General features: G+C 36.9%; 2 protein-coding genes across 11 annotated transcripts; both read right to left on the bottom strand.

Annotated features, from left to right (window-relative positions):
• Positions 1-2811: 2811 nt before the first annotated feature.
• LOC103957009 (ferritin-2, chloroplastic-like) lies at positions 2812-4987 on the bottom strand. Of its 10 annotated transcripts, XM_048581778.1 has the most exons (7): positions 4750-4987; positions 4138-4369; positions 3888-4002; positions 3687-3748; positions 3480-3545; positions 3322-3382; positions 2812-3213 (listed from the first exon to the last, which is right to left on the bottom strand). In XM_048581778.1, the coding sequence occupies exons 2-7, from the start codon at positions 4159-4161 to the stop codon at positions 3131-3133; spliced, it is 411 nt and encodes a 136-aa protein (XP_048437735.1). In that variant the 5' UTR covers positions 4162-4369; positions 4750-4987; the 3' UTR covers positions 2812-3130. The 10 variants fall into 10 exon arrangements, 5 of the variants coding, with proteins under 5 accessions (XP_048437735.1, XP_048437738.1, XP_048437736.1 ...); XM_048581781.1 differs by having other exon boundaries at positions 3480-3536; positions 4138-4987; XM_048581779.1 differs by having other exon boundaries at positions 3687-3745; positions 4138-4987.
• Positions 4988-10696: 5709 nt separating this feature from the next.
• Positions 10697-15648, bottom strand: LOC103957008. Its single transcript, XM_009369075.3, has 7 exons — positions 15370-15648; positions 13112-14435; positions 12750-12805; positions 12175-12405; positions 11782-12073; positions 11224-11420; positions 10697-11084 (listed from the first exon to the last, which is right to left on the bottom strand). The coding sequence occupies exons 2-7, from the start codon at positions 14342-14344 to the stop codon at positions 10931-10933; spliced, it is 2163 nt and encodes a 720-aa protein (XP_009367350.1). The 5' UTR covers positions 14345-14435; positions 15370-15648; the 3' UTR covers positions 10697-10930.
• Between the last annotated feature and the right edge of the window lie 1777 nt (positions 15649-17425).

Here is a 17425-nt window from a genome sequence, read left to right as displayed (position 1 = left end):
AGTGTGAGAGCTTCGTTACTAGGAAAGTAAGTGACGGTTCAAAGTATAAAAATAAATTATTGAATCATTAATGTCCAATGGTGATCTTCAGGTCAATAATTTTGGATTCATTATCAGATTAATGGACTGCAGGTCACTTTTAATTAATTCAATAAATCGGGCTATACCGGGTCGATTGTAGAAGCAAAATAATATTAAAATAATATTATTGGATCGAAAATATAGCCCCAAAATAATATTGGGCTTGGAGCTGTGGGCAAAAAAAACTCGGGTGGCTGCAGGCCACGAGTCTAGAGACGGGACAGGCCCAAGGGATTATGGGGTGGACGGGCAGGTCCAGCAAAAGCTGGCCTGCGGGTTTGGGTTACGAGAGAAAAGGGCCCAGCTTTGTAGGCTGGTGCATGCCGTGGGAAACACCCAGCCAACTGGGCTGGATTTGAATGAAGGATGCGGGCATGGGTTTGTTGCGTGGCTATGGGCCATGGTGCAAGGGTGAAGGGCTGCAGGCCCATCCATTTGGACCCCAGGTCGAAGCCTGGTATCAGTATGCATAGTGGTGGTGCAGTGGGTGTGCCGCACCATGCCCAATTTCTCCTTCTGTTTTTTTTTTTTTTCAAATCCCTTAGGGTTTAGGAAACCCATATTTGCTTCTAATTTAATTTTGTACTTTAACTCACAAATTCTACATAACAATTTAATTGTGCGATGCATGAAACAAATATATATATATATATATATATATATCAGAAGGAAAATGTAAACATCGGGGGGGGGGGGGGGGGGGTGGCGTTCATGAATCATGGGGAATGTTTTCATGTTTCGTGGACGTTTCAAATATCTTACTTTATTTTAAGCATACTTGATTAGCAGAAAACGAATAAGCCTTTGAATGTGGTGGGATGATAGCCTCCTCCTACGATGCGTCAATTCCTCAACTTCTGGCAAGAGTGTGCTGATAACGTGTTGTAGGCCTATTTGATTGAACGATCTAGGGTTTAGAGAGGGAGGGGTTCGGCAATATTGAGAGAGAAGAGAGATTGATTTAATTGTGAGGTGTGTTTGATTCACCCCATTGTGCCTTTATTTATAGTAGTAGAAAGGATAAAAACCTTTCCCTTTAGGATTACAACATTTAATAGGTAATCTAATTCTAATAAGAATATATAATACTTTCCCAGATTCCCTAGGATTTACACAATCACATTTCTATTCTAAATATGACTGCAACAACACTGACTATTTTTGAAAACAAAACACACATACTACCTCTATTTCTTAAACATAGAACTGATACTATAACCATTTTTCTCTTCCCCTTAATATAGACAAAATCAGTTGTTAAAAAAATAAACACTAACTATTTTTGAAAACAAAACACATGTACTACCTCTATTTCTTAAATAGAACACTAATACTATCACCATTCTTCTCTTCCCCTTAATGTAGACAATATCGGTTGTTAAAAAAAATAAACACCGACTATTTTTTAAAACAAAACACATGTACTACCTGTTATTTTTAAACAGAAAACTAATACTATCGCCATTTTTAAATTGACATCGACTATTTTTGAAAATAAAAACGGATTGGCATTTGCTTTGCAAACGTTTTTGGTCGGGTCTTTTTATTTTTGTTTTCTTTATTATTCAATAAAATTATTAGGATCACTTTTGATTAAAATTCAAAATTTTAAAGGGAGTTTTAACGAAAAGTCCGCAGACTGTTAACTTTAACGAAAAACCACATTTTTACCCTAAAAAGTCAATCTTGATACTATTCACTTTACCCTTTATTTTGTCCTTATCGTTAAAACTCAAAGTTTTCAAACCCTTTTCATTAGTTTTCTTAATTTTAAATCTTTTTTAGTTCTGTTTTTATTTAATTGGAATGCATAATTATTTACTCCACCGTCATAGTTTACAAAACTTAACCAACTTTAACTATTGTATTTATTTTTATTTAATGTGGATTAAAATGATGCCACATTTCAGGTGTATTCAATTAGAATTTGATTTTAAAAAATTTTAAAATGTTGAGGAATTAGAGGGAATTGGAGAGATTTTGTAGTGTAATTTAAACATCCACAAATCTCACATCTCCCCATGAGATTTTCAAGGGAATTGAATCAAAATTTTACATAGAGTCTCTACAAATCAATTAAACTCCATAAAAATTCATGGATTTATAAATTCATTAAAATCTCTCCAATTCCCAATTGAATACACCCCCCTTCACTAAGTCAATTTAATTTAGTCTAATCTAAGGGTCTAGTCTGAAATAGTTTTGTGTAATAAACGTACTCGGATCAAATATTATTTTATTTACTTGATTATTCAAAGGAAAATTAGAGTTTAGGGGAGAAAAGTTTAGTGTTGGGTGTAAAAACAAATAATTATCTTTTCTGCATTAGCAGCCCCCCTTAATTTAGTTTTATTTATTTAAAGGAGTTTCAATGAAAATAGTGTGGGTAAATTTATTTTAACAATATAACTTTATTTGATGAAAAAAGGACCTAAACTTTAACGAAAATATCTTCAATGTCAAAAACAAAAAATTTAATGGAATAAAAATAAAATACAAAAAAAAATTAAAAAATTAACGCACAGATCCGCACGTCAATTACACTATTCTCACCTCTCTTTCACTATTTCTTAAACTCGTCCTTTCAGGCGAAAGGAACGAGAACAGGAAGAGAGATCAAAAGAGACCGAGAGAAGGAGAGATCAGAGAAGAGACTATTTGTCGGAACAATTTGTAGCAGAGCTGAGAGCTCCTCCGTACCCTTTTTAATTCCTATATCAAATAAAGTTGTTGCATAGATGGTACTCTAAACCCTATAATGTATATATATATATGTATGCATTGTATGTACATTTGTTCTACATTTTGACCCATCCTCTTATAAACTGGGTTGGATGCTCCACATGGACCGTCGACTTGCACTGCAAAGAAGGGATTTATCGCCACCACCATTGGTGTTCTCTCCCTGCTTTCCTTTGCCCAGCTATATACAATTTACTTGAGTTTCTCAAAACCTAATGCAAACAACTAATTTGTCTAAAATTTGTCCCTCATGTATCTTCCTCGTCCGAAAAACTAATATGCGGTTCTAACCATACAACCAAAACCTCTAAACAGCTACAATCAGCACACCAGACAGCATAACATCACTTTCAACAGCGACAAACACATCATCACGTAGCAACAACATCCCTGGGTTTTAAGAAACGGAAATGAAATCAGATAAAGTATGTTATTTTCAAATTATGAACACGAAACGTAGGATAAAGATGACAACAAAATTGAATTATGGGTTCCTACCGTGCCCTTTGCGAACTATCCTTAGTTGAACATATTCAGATATTTTCTTGAAGGCTTCCACCTACAAAGGTAAAAGCAGAACACCAAAGATTATGCCGCAAGTGCCCATGTAGAACCTTTCCAACTGAGGCAAGGTAAAGGAAGATATCAAGACGGACCTGCTCAGCCAAAAACTCGGTTTCAACAAAATCTATTAACAGCACATCTTTGTTCTTCTCAGCAACCTGTTAGTCATAAATTCGATGATGAACACAGTCGTTAATTCATAACACGAACCAATCGATGTTGCTGGTACACAATATAATCACCTAAACCTAATCATCTTATATTAAGAAGACATCATACGATAACAATGAATGTCTTACACTGTGCAAGAGGAGCAGCTTTTCATTTGCCAATTTCTCAAGCGACAATGCAAACTCCACTGCTGAATAAAAACAATAAGGACCGAGAGAAGACATCAAATCCAATGCAGAGAGCAGATAAAATTGAACCCAAAAGGCAAAAGCCTCATCTAACAAATAGATACATATAAACAGTTGTTTGGGATATAGATATGGGTGTACCCGGAAGAATAGAGACACACTGAGTCGGAGAAAGCAAAGAGAGATAGTGGAATTTTGGAGGAATGCTGGACAACGACAAACCACGAGGCCAGAGCTGTTGGTGGCGGTGATTCCGCTGTGAGAGACGGTTCGAAAAAAGTATTCAATAAATCTTACAGAACTGTAATAATTCAGTCATGAGCTTCAGATCATTGGCATTTCAATTATAAGGATTCATAATTTCAATTTTAAGATAGAATTAACGGTTTACAAAATTAGAGGCAGCTGATGACATAGCGTACCGTCCTCAAGTATGCTAGAGTTGGACATAATCTTCAGTATGTTGAGGTGTTTTCTTTTCTGAATTTTTCCTGCAACAGTTCACAGCTGGTTTCTACAAATTTTGAAAACCGGAGTCGGGCTGGCCAAAGTTGGCCCGGTACCCAGCCCGTTTTCTGAGCCCCAGCAGTTGCAGTTGCAGCTGCAATGAGTTTGAAACCCAACTGAAATGAACGAAAAACAATATGTTTTCCGTCATCTAGAAATAAGTGAATTTTCAATTGCCTTCTCAAACAATATATGTATATTTGGGTAATCTAAGTAATTTAATCCCCTAGAAAATCGATGTAAATAAAGTTCACTGAACATAAATTCATAAAAATAAAAGGCAGAAGCTTGAAGCATGCCCAGAAATCAAAAGAATGCAGTGATCTTTCATTGCGTAGAAACTGTACCAACGAAAAAATTAACCCAGAAATATAAACTTACAAAAAAAATCCAAGCAACTAAAAAACCTGACCCAGTTGAGACGAATAAATCCGAACAAACTCAAATAAAAAATAAAAAAAATTTCAGACAGCAAACAGAATCCAAAGGTAGGTACCGAGAGAGAGAGAGAGAGAGAGCAGAGATATCAGTAAGAGAAGAGGAGAGGAGTTTATGGGGATTTTCACGCTGAAATTTCCATGGCTGCGTGTACGCCTTGAAGACCTTGTAGACAAATGCGTCACCTGTACAAAATTAAAAAAAATTGAAATTAGAGAATAATTTGGAAATTAGGGTTTAGGATGAAGAAATGAGGGATAATTTGAAGGACAAGTTGCAGCGGTAATAAGGGAGTTCTCTGACTTTAAAGAATTTCTTGTCGGCTTTATGCCATGAAAGGCAAGTGCTCAACTTCAACTGTCGACTCCTCCAACCCCATGTCCACGTGGATTCGTAATAAACCTTACAGCAATATGTTTACATGACATTAAAAGAAGTTATGAAAAAGAAAGATTTTATTGTTTTCATTTGGCCAAATTGATTGAAAAAGAAAATCTAAATGCTTGCATTAAAACACTTCCACTGGCAGTTGAATAACATAATACAAATTCGTATCTGTTAAAGTGGACTCCATTTAAATTAGAATAATTAGGTTTAGGATACATACCCAAACTGTTATTCTTGATTTGGTCCTTGCTGCCCAAATGCAGGTGCAACGACCACTAACACACCAGGCACAACTAAAAGGTCTACCACTTCTCCAACAAAAAACCTACTTTACACAATTTTTTTGAATTATAATCAAACTAATTAGATTAAATCCAAAATTAAAACTCATCTTAGAAAATTAAATTGAAACTGAACGAAACCCTAATTGAATTGAAGCCCTTGTTAAAAAAATAAATAAATAAATAAAGCCTCACTGATATTGAAATTAAACAAAACCCCTCCCTGATTTTGAAAACTCAGAGTCTCATACCTTAAATTTGAGCATCGAACCTGATAGGACCCACTCCGTAGGAATGGAGAAGAAAAGGAAAATGCAAAGAAAATAAGAAATAAAATAACAGTTCTTTTTATTCATGTCTTTTCCAAATGGTGAAAGGAGGCTTATATACTGGAGTGCCCAGATGGGAATACATCGCTATCCTCAGAACCGTTGGATGAAGCCAACTACTTCATAGATAAGACAAAATACCATACAGATATAAACCCAATAACTAGGATCCTAACAGAACCTGACAGACAGAACCACGAAGATTGGTCATAACGGCGTGGTCCGTTTCACTTGCGTCTGGCAGGAAACAGTTGCCCGGAATTCCAACACCCAAAATCCTGGCTGCTTGATACTTGAAATCGAGTTTTTGGTTTGAGGGTTTAGATTAGGTGTGAGAGATTGTGAAATTAAATTTGTTGGTCTGAGGGTTTGAGGGCTTGAGGGGTTTTGCGGTGGCTGTGGGCGAGAGAAAAAGGAAGCAAGGGTTGATGGCAGTGAAAGGGTAAACCGAATAGAGAGGAAACGATAGCGCACTATCATATAACATCATGCTTATAAAAGATGCTAAGCGATAGTCGGGCAGTAGGTTGGGACCTAGCCGCCTAGCAAGGTTTTAAAAGATGCTAAGGCTATCTCCAACCGAGGGTTGGCTAGAGGACTCGTTTTAGCCATCTAGCCCTCCAAGAAATTAATATTTTAATGAACAGTACAAGGCCATATTTGTCTCCGTCTCCAACTGAGGACCAAAGGGCCATAAGCCTCGTTTTAGCCCTATCATAAAAAATCATCTCCAATCGAGAGCCAAACATAATTTATTATTTAAAAACTACAACTTAAATTCAAATCCAACGGCTAAGTGACGTCAAAAAATAAAATGAAATAGAAGTTATAGGAAAAAAATAGAATTTAAAATAAAATGAAACAAATTTTGTGAAATAGAAGTTATAGGAAAAAATTTGTAAATAAAAAAATAATAATAAAACTGTAAAAAAATAAATAAATAAAATCAAATGCAACGGCTAACTGACGTTAGCTAGCCGTTGTGTTTGAATTTTAGCTTAAGGATTAACCGACAGGAATATATTTATATTATTTAATATAAATGTAATAATAATGATTTTTCTGGCTAACCCTCCAGCCCTTTCAGATTCCGTGGGGCCCTCTCAGATTCCACGAGCCCTCTGGCCTAGCCCTCAGTTGGAGACGATTTTCGGGCTATTTTCGACCCTCTGGCCCTTTGAACCCTTTAGTTGGAGATGGCTTAAGCGCTAGTCGGACGGCGGATTGGGGCCTAGCGCCTAGGCAGCTAGGCAGACTAGGGGAATTTAATTAAATCTATTATATTTCGTGTAAATAAGTGTTTATTTATGAGATATTGGATCACAATGAAAACATGGAGAACGAGTATATAATGTGTGTTCCTTTAAGTATTCAACAAGTTTCTTACAATTTATTGAAAAAGTAAAATGTAAAATGAAGGTTATCTATTTTCTTTCTAAGTGAGTCGCAACCTATGCGAGTGTCTGGGAGGGTTTCGACGGGCTAGGCAGACACCTCAGTAGGTCTAGGTGCCCTTTCTTAATTTTCAAACGCTTAAGCATTAATCGGGGCGATGGCCAACCGCCTAGCCTAGGCAAGGCCTAGGCGCCGCTAGGTGTAGATTTTAAAAAAAGTGTATAAAAGCAACATGTATGTCATACCCTTTTTAGTCATTTCATTGTGCAAGTAAGAAAAAGACAGAAAAAGCTGAACTGTAAAACAGGGGTATTCCCGTCCTTTCAATGTGTTTAAGAGCAGTGAAGCTGCTTAACTCGGTTTTAGTGTATATAGAATTTCACATGTTCCATATTTCCTAAAGTTTTCAAATGTTTTGTCGTGACCATATTATTATTTTAGATCAGTCAAAGTATCATTTGAATTAAGTTGTGTTAGATTAGTAACACCAAGTACTCTAACTAGGCTATACTTAATGTCATGCCTGTTTAGTGATGGCACGTGAATAGGAATTGACCTCGGTGGTGGATTCTTGTGTTAATATTTTGGAATAATGCTTTGGAATTCAGGTAGGAGAAATTTTCGGAGAACCTTGATTTATGTATATTACATGGCTTCATATAGATGATTATGTGATACATGTTAATTGGTGCAATTCTACTTTTTCAATTCTATTGAGAAAAAACGCGTTATCTTCTTCTTTTAACCAATCCAAGATCAAATAAAATTAGTTCACTCTTTTTAACAACCCAAACAAAACTATAAGCATGTAGCTCACGTTGCATGGGAAAATATATTGGTACAATTAAGACATGCAACACTTACATAGACTTAACCAGCTAATCGCGTGTGCCAAGTCCCTTTGTGGCCTCAATGTGGAAGCCTTCTAGCCACCGCTGCCTCCTCCTGCCTATCTCTACCAAATCTACAGTACCTGATATTCTTGATGCTATGCCAATTTTTAATATATAAACCCTTAATAGTTTTAAAAAAAATTAATAAATGCAATACCACCATTCCACCCCATCACCTATGTCAAATGGTGTCCAGTGAAACTGTGAGACCCCGTATTTTAAAGTAGATATTTATAATTATTATTTATATTTTTTATTCATATATTTTTATTTTATTTTAAAGAGTTCATCAGAAACCCAATTTTATATACAAGTCCGATATACCCACTATTCTCAGCCCATTCAAATAGATACCTTTCTACCATTCTCAGTTACCTTCTTCTTGGCTCTATAATTGATGACTAGGTTGCAACGTGCCTAATTTGTATGAGAAGTGCTGACAGAGCACTCTATCATGCATACTAATTGAAGCTATTAGTTGGACATGTCATGCATATTAGCTTAATTAATTCAATAAATCGGGATCAAATGGGGTCGATCGTGGAAGCAAAATAATGTGGGAGAAGAGCCCTGCAAATTCGACTACAGGCTTATTAGGCCTTGGTGAGAGCTGTAGGCCTCGAGCCGAGCGGGTTTGGGGAGCCCAACAGCCAAGGCTACTGGCTTTGGGGAAAAATTGGGACACGAGTGCAGGCCCATCGAAAGTTGGCCTTTGGGTTGGTCCGAGGAAGCCCAGCCGAAGCTGGGTTTCGGGTTTTGGGTTCGGGGTGAATCAAGCCCAACAGCAAAAGCTGTTGCGGGCAAGTGGGCCAAAGACTGGGGCAAAGCCCAGTGAATGATAGGTTGTTGTAGGCAGGCCTGCCATGGGCAAAAAGAAGCCCAACAGCTCTGGGCTGCTAGAGTTGGGCCAAGGACTTGGGACAACGGGCCAAGAAGGCTGCAGGCTTTCTTGGTTGGGCTAAGGGACTTCAGCCCCTATGAAGCTAATTAGGCCAAAGGCCTAGAGTCCGGGTTAGCGCAGCAAAGCCCAAAAGGCTGCTGCCGTGAGGTCCAAGGTGTCAAAACGACACCGTGCCATGACGTGCTCCACGTGGCTGGGGTTCAGGCCAACGGTGGTGGTTTGGCAGCTATGCCGCACAGTTCCCAATATTTTTCTTTTTTCTTTTTCGACTTGTCTAAGGTTTGAAAAACCCTAACATGCTTCTAATTTATTTATATGCTTTGACTCACAATTCCACATAGCAATATAATTGCCTAATACATGAAACATATATATTCACAAATATATGAAACATGTATATATATATATGTGTGTGTGTGTGTGTGTGTGTGTGTATGTATGCATGTCAGAAGGAAAATATAAACATAGGGGGTTCATGCATCATGTGGAATGTTTTCATGCTTCATGGTCGTTTCAAATATCTTCATTTATTTTAAGCGGACCTGATTGGCAAAAAACAAATAAGAGCCTTTGAATTTTGTAGAAGATAGTCTCTTCCTACGTTTCGTCAGTTCCTTAGCTTCTGACAAGAGCGTGCTGATAACGTGTTGTTGGCCTATTTAACTAAGCTATTATAGGAGAATAGAAAGGGGGAGGGCGGCGGTAGTGAGAGAGAAAAGAGAGAGATTTAATTGTGAGGTGTGTGTTGTATCACCCCCATTGTGCCTTTATTTATAGTAGTAGGATAGGTAAAATCCTTACCCTTCTAGGATTACAACTCTAATAGGAATTACTACTAAAAGGAATATAAAAGATATCCATAGATACACTAGGATTTACACAATCACATTCCTATTCCAAATAGGACTGCAACATATATCACATTAAATACTATATCATTTTTAGTTATTTAACATATTCAAAGCAATTTATATAAAAGTTTACTAAACACTAAGACAATGCTTCTTTTATTAAAAGCACTTTTAAAAAGTAAAAAATTTACCAAACACTCAACAACTTTATTTTACAGTTGTTTAACCCTTAGAGATGATTTGTCTACTTCAACTTCAGAGTGGCCACTTTTATCCCCATTAATATGATATGATCACCTCACTCATCTTTTAAATATGATATACATGTGCTCCAATATACTCGTGAATAGAGTTCTATGTTTCTACTCATGTATCTCGAGTTCGAAACTCCCTCCTCCCATAAGTTATTGTAATAGTTTAGTAATTCTGTTATTAAAAGCACTTTTAAAAAGTAAAAAGTTTACCAAACACTCAACAACTTTATTTTACAGTTATTTAACCCTTAGAGATGATTTGTCTACTTCAACTTCAGAGTGGCCACTTTTATCCCCATTAATATGATATGATCACCTCACTCATCTTTTGAATATGATATACATGTGCTCCAATATTCTCGTGAATAGAGTTCTATGTTTCTACTCATGTATCTCGAGTTCGAAACTCCCTCCTCCCGTAAATTATTGTAATAGTTTAGTAATTACAGTCACACTGATAAAAGCCCATACTAGGATCAATTTGAGAACAGGGGTTGTAAAAATAGCTTCGGATTTTGACAAGTTTATACTGAAAACGAAAGGGTTTTCAAGGGATCCCTAAATAAACTCCCTATATATGAAATCTTACACTCGAAACGAAGCCCAAGTTTCTTTGAAAATCAAGAAATTCTTCACTGATATGCAGGACTCACATATGAACTATTAGGCATGATTGGAAGAAAAATCTACGACTAAAGAAACAAATCATAAACATAAATGGTAAAAGACATAAGACTGCATCATTGTAATTCAAGCCAGGTCAAACTACATTTTCAATGTGCCTTGCCGATCTATTCATCGGAAAATGCATCTGGTGTGTGTCCATCAAACTACAAATGGATAAAATACTGATGGTATATCTCATCACTTCTCTAATGCTATATTTTGTAAAACAGGGGAATCTATTTAAAGTTGTTTATGGTATGCAAGAAGGGTTTAATATCGTCGTTAGCAGTTCAAACCCCAGTCATAAGGCTGGTATATCACCTTCAACTGAGAGTCGGCAAGAAATTCCAGTAAAGCTTCCGAGACAGCTGGATCGAGGTAGTTTGACGAGTGCTTCAGTACCTCTACGTCATTCTTACCAAAATCTATGCTAAACCTGAGCGTTAATGAGTATTATTAGATGAGAGAAGTTAAATATTCGAAAGTTTCAGAACCCTAATTGAAAGACTTGAAGCATGTTCCCATTATTTGTTAAATATAAGATAAACAACAGACCTTTTTGCAGAACAACTTACCATTTAAGAATCTTGTTAGCTGATGCAACCTTGGAATCAAAATTGATAAAAAGACCTCCATTTCTTAAGAAATCACGGGCTGCTTCCATCAACTCTTTATCAATGTCACCAGGAGAATAGCAGCGAAGAGCAGGGCCAGATCGAGTACCGCAAACCAGCGCAAAATGAATAAGAGGTTCTGGGTAAGGAAGAGCCACCTGGTACGTAAAGGTACAAAAAAATAAATTGCCAACAGAGAGAATCGGCTCTTAAGAGATAAGAGTTGCCTAGCAGCAGATTGTAATTCTGGATTTTCATGACTTAAAAAGAATGTGTAGCATCAAACTCTAACTCTCAAATAGAAAACCAGACAGGCAAGTTTTATAACATTATGGCCTAAAGAAATCTGAAATGCTATGCTCCGGAATGCCAAATTTGTTTAATCATGGACACTACGTGAATACACAACCCTGTCTGTTAACAACTAAAACACACAATGACAGAAATTCACACACATGACAGATGCAGCCAAGAATAAGTGAGCCATGTCAATACTGAAGAAGAATATTATCATCTTACCAGCGAACGCTTATCTTTTGCACCAAATGGCTTCATGAGATTGTATGGCGGTCGCTGGTTTCCACGTAAAATACCATTTTGAATAGCTGAAAGTGAGTATGTGGACCCACCAACAACATAATTGAAGTCTCCAAACATCCTCTTTCGTTCTATTGCTCCGGCTGGATGACCCCATACCAATATTGCATGGATGGCCATCATATTGTAGAGATTTATAAAGAAAGCAAGTCTCTCCTCCCTCTTCATATCCTTCACTTCCACTCTTTGAAGCTCTTCTACTATTCTCATATATCTATACAGATATTACCATTAACAATGCCTTAGATATAAGATACCAAAATACTTTTTTCCAGCTAGAAATCATTTAAGAGAAAGAGAAAAGAGAAGAGAAACCTTGCAAATTCCTCACTTCCATGGATACTTCTGTAATCAACATGCTTTCCATCCTCTGACACGTAGGCCTCAAGAATTGCAAAATATAAAAACCTCAACCTTGATGCAATTTCTAGGATGGGTTTTGGCTTTACATCAATTATACCCCTTGGAATGTTCTGACATTGAGATACAATTGGATCATCATCCAAGAACCGATACAAGTGGTTCCCATCCTCAAACAGGTTTTCCCTTGTGCAACATAAAAGCATTGTTGAGAACAAACAGAAGAAAATATGTCAACAATGGAATAATATACGTGACGCAAGTTGGTTTGACATGAAAACAAAAATTGGCATTGTCCACTTACAGTTCACGCATTAATCGTTTAAGAAATATGCCTTCCTACCACTAACTCTAACTTTTAACATGACAATGAATCCTGGGCAGCTGAGAACTTGTTTTCAAAAAGCTCTTGTAAATCAAATGTAATTTGTCTTGAGTATTTTTCTTTGAACTTCTTTCCACTCAGAATTTCCTAGCAATAAAACTAAGTGAAAGAGAATATACTTCAAGGCAAACTTCGAGGGACTCACTCAAGAACATTCTGAAAAAAGAGTTTGCTTGCAAGCTTTCTCCCAAATTCAATAGCCTGCACCATAAAGAAATCGAAAGGTAAAAGGGAAAAGTCAATAACAATAAGATAAGGTAGCAATCTGTTTTGCATCTATGGTAGATACAACACACTTGATGAAATCTTTTCGTGCGTATGAGATAATTTCCAAAAGAAGATTCACGGATCAAGACAAACAAATTTATAGTAAGGTTGCCCAGTAACCTCTTAAGTAAAATGTAAATATAAACTATCCTGTTGACAGGGGGAATTCCTATGACCACTCACGAAGTTCAACTTGCTTTCCACAATTTTAAAAAAGAAAAGAAAAATAAAAAAACAAACCTCTTCCCTTTCCAGATACTGATCCTCTGATAAGAAATCCACTGCTTCTGAACCTGAAAAACAGTTTGTGAACCTGCGCATTTTATGAAAACGGTCCTTCACATCAACAAATTCTTTCATTTTCCGGGCAAGTAAAGCTAGTTCATCAATAGCTCCACTGTTGGACAAATCGTCTTCACCCGAAAGTGGCGGCAAAGGAGCTTCAGATGACGGTGCTTCCCTAATCAGATATTCAATCTTCTCATTAAGTTTTCCAGACTCGTCCAAGCCCTTTAGCTCACTTAGGCCTCCAATCAGGATTTCATTGAAGAAAACCTTTGGAACAGCATAAGACCCAGCAAATTTCTCTAACTCAAGCTTTCTACTGGGATACACATCAATATTGATCTCAACATATGGGAGCTTCTTCCTGTAGAAAAATAACCTAGTCTCTTTGCAGTCCTGGCATCCTAATCTTGTGTACAGAATAATTCTTCCTTTTATGGCTATAGCTTGTACTCGTCCTTCAGTGACTTCCTCCCTCTGTGCAGCTTTGTTTTCTGCATCACCATCTTCATCTCTTTTGCCAGAAAGGCGACGCAGAAATGTGGAGACCACAACTACACCTTTAACCTTAACAAGGTTTTTAAGTGCCACTGCCTTTTCAACTACCCCCTGGTTCTCTGAATCAAGATCTAAAGAACGAGTGGACATACTTCTGTTAGCTGCCATCCCAGGAATCTCGTTTCCATCAAACACCGGCTCTTGCTCTTCCTCCTCGCCAAGAATTTCATCTGTGGTTTGATTTGTCTCCTCCTCATTTTTGGACTCCAAATCCTTGCTTTCATCTGCCTTCCTACCCAAGCTATCATGTAAACCATCTTTGTGCAATTTTTCTTCTTGTTCTTTGGACTCCACCTTATGAGCAGTGTCCTTTTGTCCCTTATCGGAGTCTAACTCTTTGTCTTGAACTTTTGATTCCAAATCTCTACTCTCATCGATCTTCCCACCTATGTCACCGTGACTTGGGTTATTGTCCAAGTTTTTGCCCCCATCTTTAGACTTCACATCCCCACTCCTGGCTGTCTTATCAATTAGTACATCTTCTCCACCATCATTGTCTACCTTGGGACCACCAGTGCTCTCCTTTGATGGTTCACCCTGATCTTTCTGGAGAGCGAGTGTATCTTTGTCCAAATCTTGAGCATCCACAAGACTTGCGATATTTTCCTTAGGTGAAGCCTCCTTCTCCATCAGGCCAGGAAGAATGAATTTCAAGCACTAACTCATTACAACACAGCCCTTAATTTTTTAACTCTATAATTCAATGAATTTAAGCAGGATCCTGCAAAAGTTTAAACAAAAATTAAGAATGTCATAACTTGGAAAGCTATTAACAAAATAAAATGCAAAGCTGCTAAATGTTAGTTGATATTAACTAACTAACAATATTGCAACAAAACTATGGTTACAAACAAGTCTAGCAAGATTGTTATTGGCAAATACCAATTAAAGTTTAAACAGACATAATAATTTAATAAAATGTCACCAAGCGAAAGCATTGTGTGTAGTTCCTAGTTGAAAACCAGTACTAATCCTTATACAACACTAGTTTATCCATTGACCTTCATTAATAGCAACCTGGTTGACTTAGTTCCTTATTAAACGACAAAAGGAACTATTTGATTAGATGGGTAAGAGAATAAGCATCCAGGTTAAATTTTCCTTTTCTATGTAACGTACAAGTCAGAATCAAAAGTAGTTATCTTCACCGATCATGTTGCTATATATTTATTGGAAAGTCAATCCTAATCTAGCATGATAGTAACAGCATTATTTGACATGCATGCATTGATTAAGGGTCCGAAATTGAGAAAATTTCCCAGAAACAAGAACCCATGTGGCTAATTGCAACTGAGAAGTACAGAAGGTAGTCTGTAGTCACGTTTATAGTATAATTACTGCCCAATAAACAGGTCAAAATCAAAAGTATGAATAGCTTCAGTGAAAAAAAAAAATTACAGTACAAATTTTGCAGTCCCAGAAAAAAGTACCAATGTTAACAATAACCAACAAAATAGCATTAAGCAAATGTGAATTTTCAACTATTTTGACCAAATAAATGACTTTCCAATTTCCATCCTAATTTCATCAATTTCTCAGTAAACAAACACGGAAAAAAATATAATCAGCAGCCAATTCAACAATTAACAAACGAATTACAGAGAATCAACTAAAAATCAGCGCAAAGCGATGGAGAAACGAGAGAGAAATCTCACAGATCTGAGAGGGAATGAGAGCGCGCGCGATTGGTTGGATTGGAGATGAACCGCTCAGAGAGAGAGAAGGGAGAGGAGAGAGAGATCTCAAAGGAGTTACAGTGAGGGGCAATAAACGTTTGGGTGAAAGTTACAGTTTTGATTTGGGGGTTTAGAGGGAGAAGAAGATTGAAATGAAACCGCGATTTTCAGAGGGAAACGAGAGGAGCGCTGGGAGCGGGAAGTCCGTGGGCTAAAAACATGAAAGTTACACACTCGGGGTTTTGGACTTTGAACATTCTTGTGGGCTTATCGGGTTCTCGCACGTACGAAGATTAAAATAATAATATAATTCCAGAGGCGGTGTAACTTCCGCCGATATAAACCCATTCGTGCGAGATTTATACTCACATTTATCAATTTTATTTGAGATTCCGGGAGAAAAGGAGCTTAGCAAGCGACCAGGAAGATATTTGTTTGACTCAAGGAAGCAGAAAAAAAATGAAAGTGAGTTCATCTTCAACCTCATTTTCATCTCTCTGGTCTCTACTTCCATCTGAGATTACAGATCATATCAAGAGTCTTTACTATAAGGATTATGTTCTTCGAAGCTTTGATCGAAGATGCTCAAGATTTGATACCATCAATCTTATTGTTCAGCATTCATTTCATGAAGTTGAATGTCTTGATATGTATACAATTACAGAAGAGGATGTCGAGTATATGAAACATTTTATCATAAAATGTTTATCCGGAGGATTAATTATTCAAATTACCAATAGTTTTCCTTCTCGACATATTCTCAAGGATTGGTTACGTAGTATAGATCAGATTTCAGAACGTTATAATATATCTATTCATCAGAATAGTTATTGGACTCAGTATCTGTTGTGGGATGGTACTTTTTATAATTCTTCGAATTATAAAAAAGGAAAGTTTATTAAGTTAGATTTTTATGTTAAGTACGATAATATAATATAATAATATAATATTGATGTAATCATATTATAAGTTGTTGATATCTGTTGTTTACAAAGTTAATAAAATAACAGCAATCTTCGATTGCTTTCCCATTAAATTTGTCCTGTCTCAGTATTCAGTATCAGTTCAAGTTTACGTTCACATTACAAGAGAATTCTAAATAAAATTCTCCTCCAGGCTACTTTACGTATCTTCAGGCCGTCAGGCGAAGTGTCATCCTTGCGTTTGGGGTCATACTCAATCCAATCTAAATTATAATTGGGCTTGGCCCAATTCGATAGTATGATCCATCAAGAATACGCCGTCGTTTCTTTAAGTTAAAGTTTCCAAAATTATATTTTGATTTGGGTGAAAGTTATAGTTTTGATTTGGGGGTTTAGAGGGAGAAGAAGATTGAAATGAAACCGCGATTTTCAGAGGGAAAAGAGAGGAGCGCTGGGAGCGGGAAGTTCGTGGGCTGGAAACATGAAAGTTACACACTCGGGGTTTTGGACTTTGAATATTCTTGTGGGCTTATCGTGACACACCCCGATTCAGAAAGTCCATTTGGATCCTGAATCGAGCTGTGCTGGCCAACACCTAGAAGGTGACGAAGCCATAAAATGTGATAGTGTATAAAAAGTGAATAAATTTGAATCTAAAAGTGTCTAAGTACCAGAGTGCGATACGAGTGGGAGCGAACCCATTTCACACGCGATGTCAGAGCATAAGTAAGGTACAATAGTGTGGGTAAGAATCATACCCTTAGAAATATCCATCAATACTAAGATTCGCCACAGATTTTTGTCGATACAAACTCAGCAGCTAAAACTTGGAGGGCACCAAACAGAAGGTGTGAGTAAGCAATAAAACCAAGCTTCCCAAAGTTATTACCTCTCTAAAAGTAATGCCCATAAATATAAAACCCGTATCATTTTCCATAAGACAGTACCACATATATACATATATCCAAACCATACTCAGAAATGACCAAAACCACGGTTTACCATCAACTCCACCATACATTAATAAGTAGGCCAAATGAACTAAATCAATACAAAGTGATATATTAGTCAGAATCGTCTAAAATAACATGTACAACTTATCCATATCTCAT

This window comes from the organism of the source record quoted next, unplaced genomic scaffold (genome assembly GCF_019419815.1).
Source record: "Pyrus x bretschneideri cultivar Hongxiangsu unplaced genomic scaffold, Pyrus_bretschneideri_v1 Contig17, whole genome shotgun sequence".
NCBI classification, from domain to species: Eukaryota; Viridiplantae; Streptophyta; class Magnoliopsida; order Rosales; family Rosaceae; genus Pyrus; species Pyrus x bretschneideri.
This window is presented reverse-complemented; position numbering and strand designations above follow the sequence as displayed.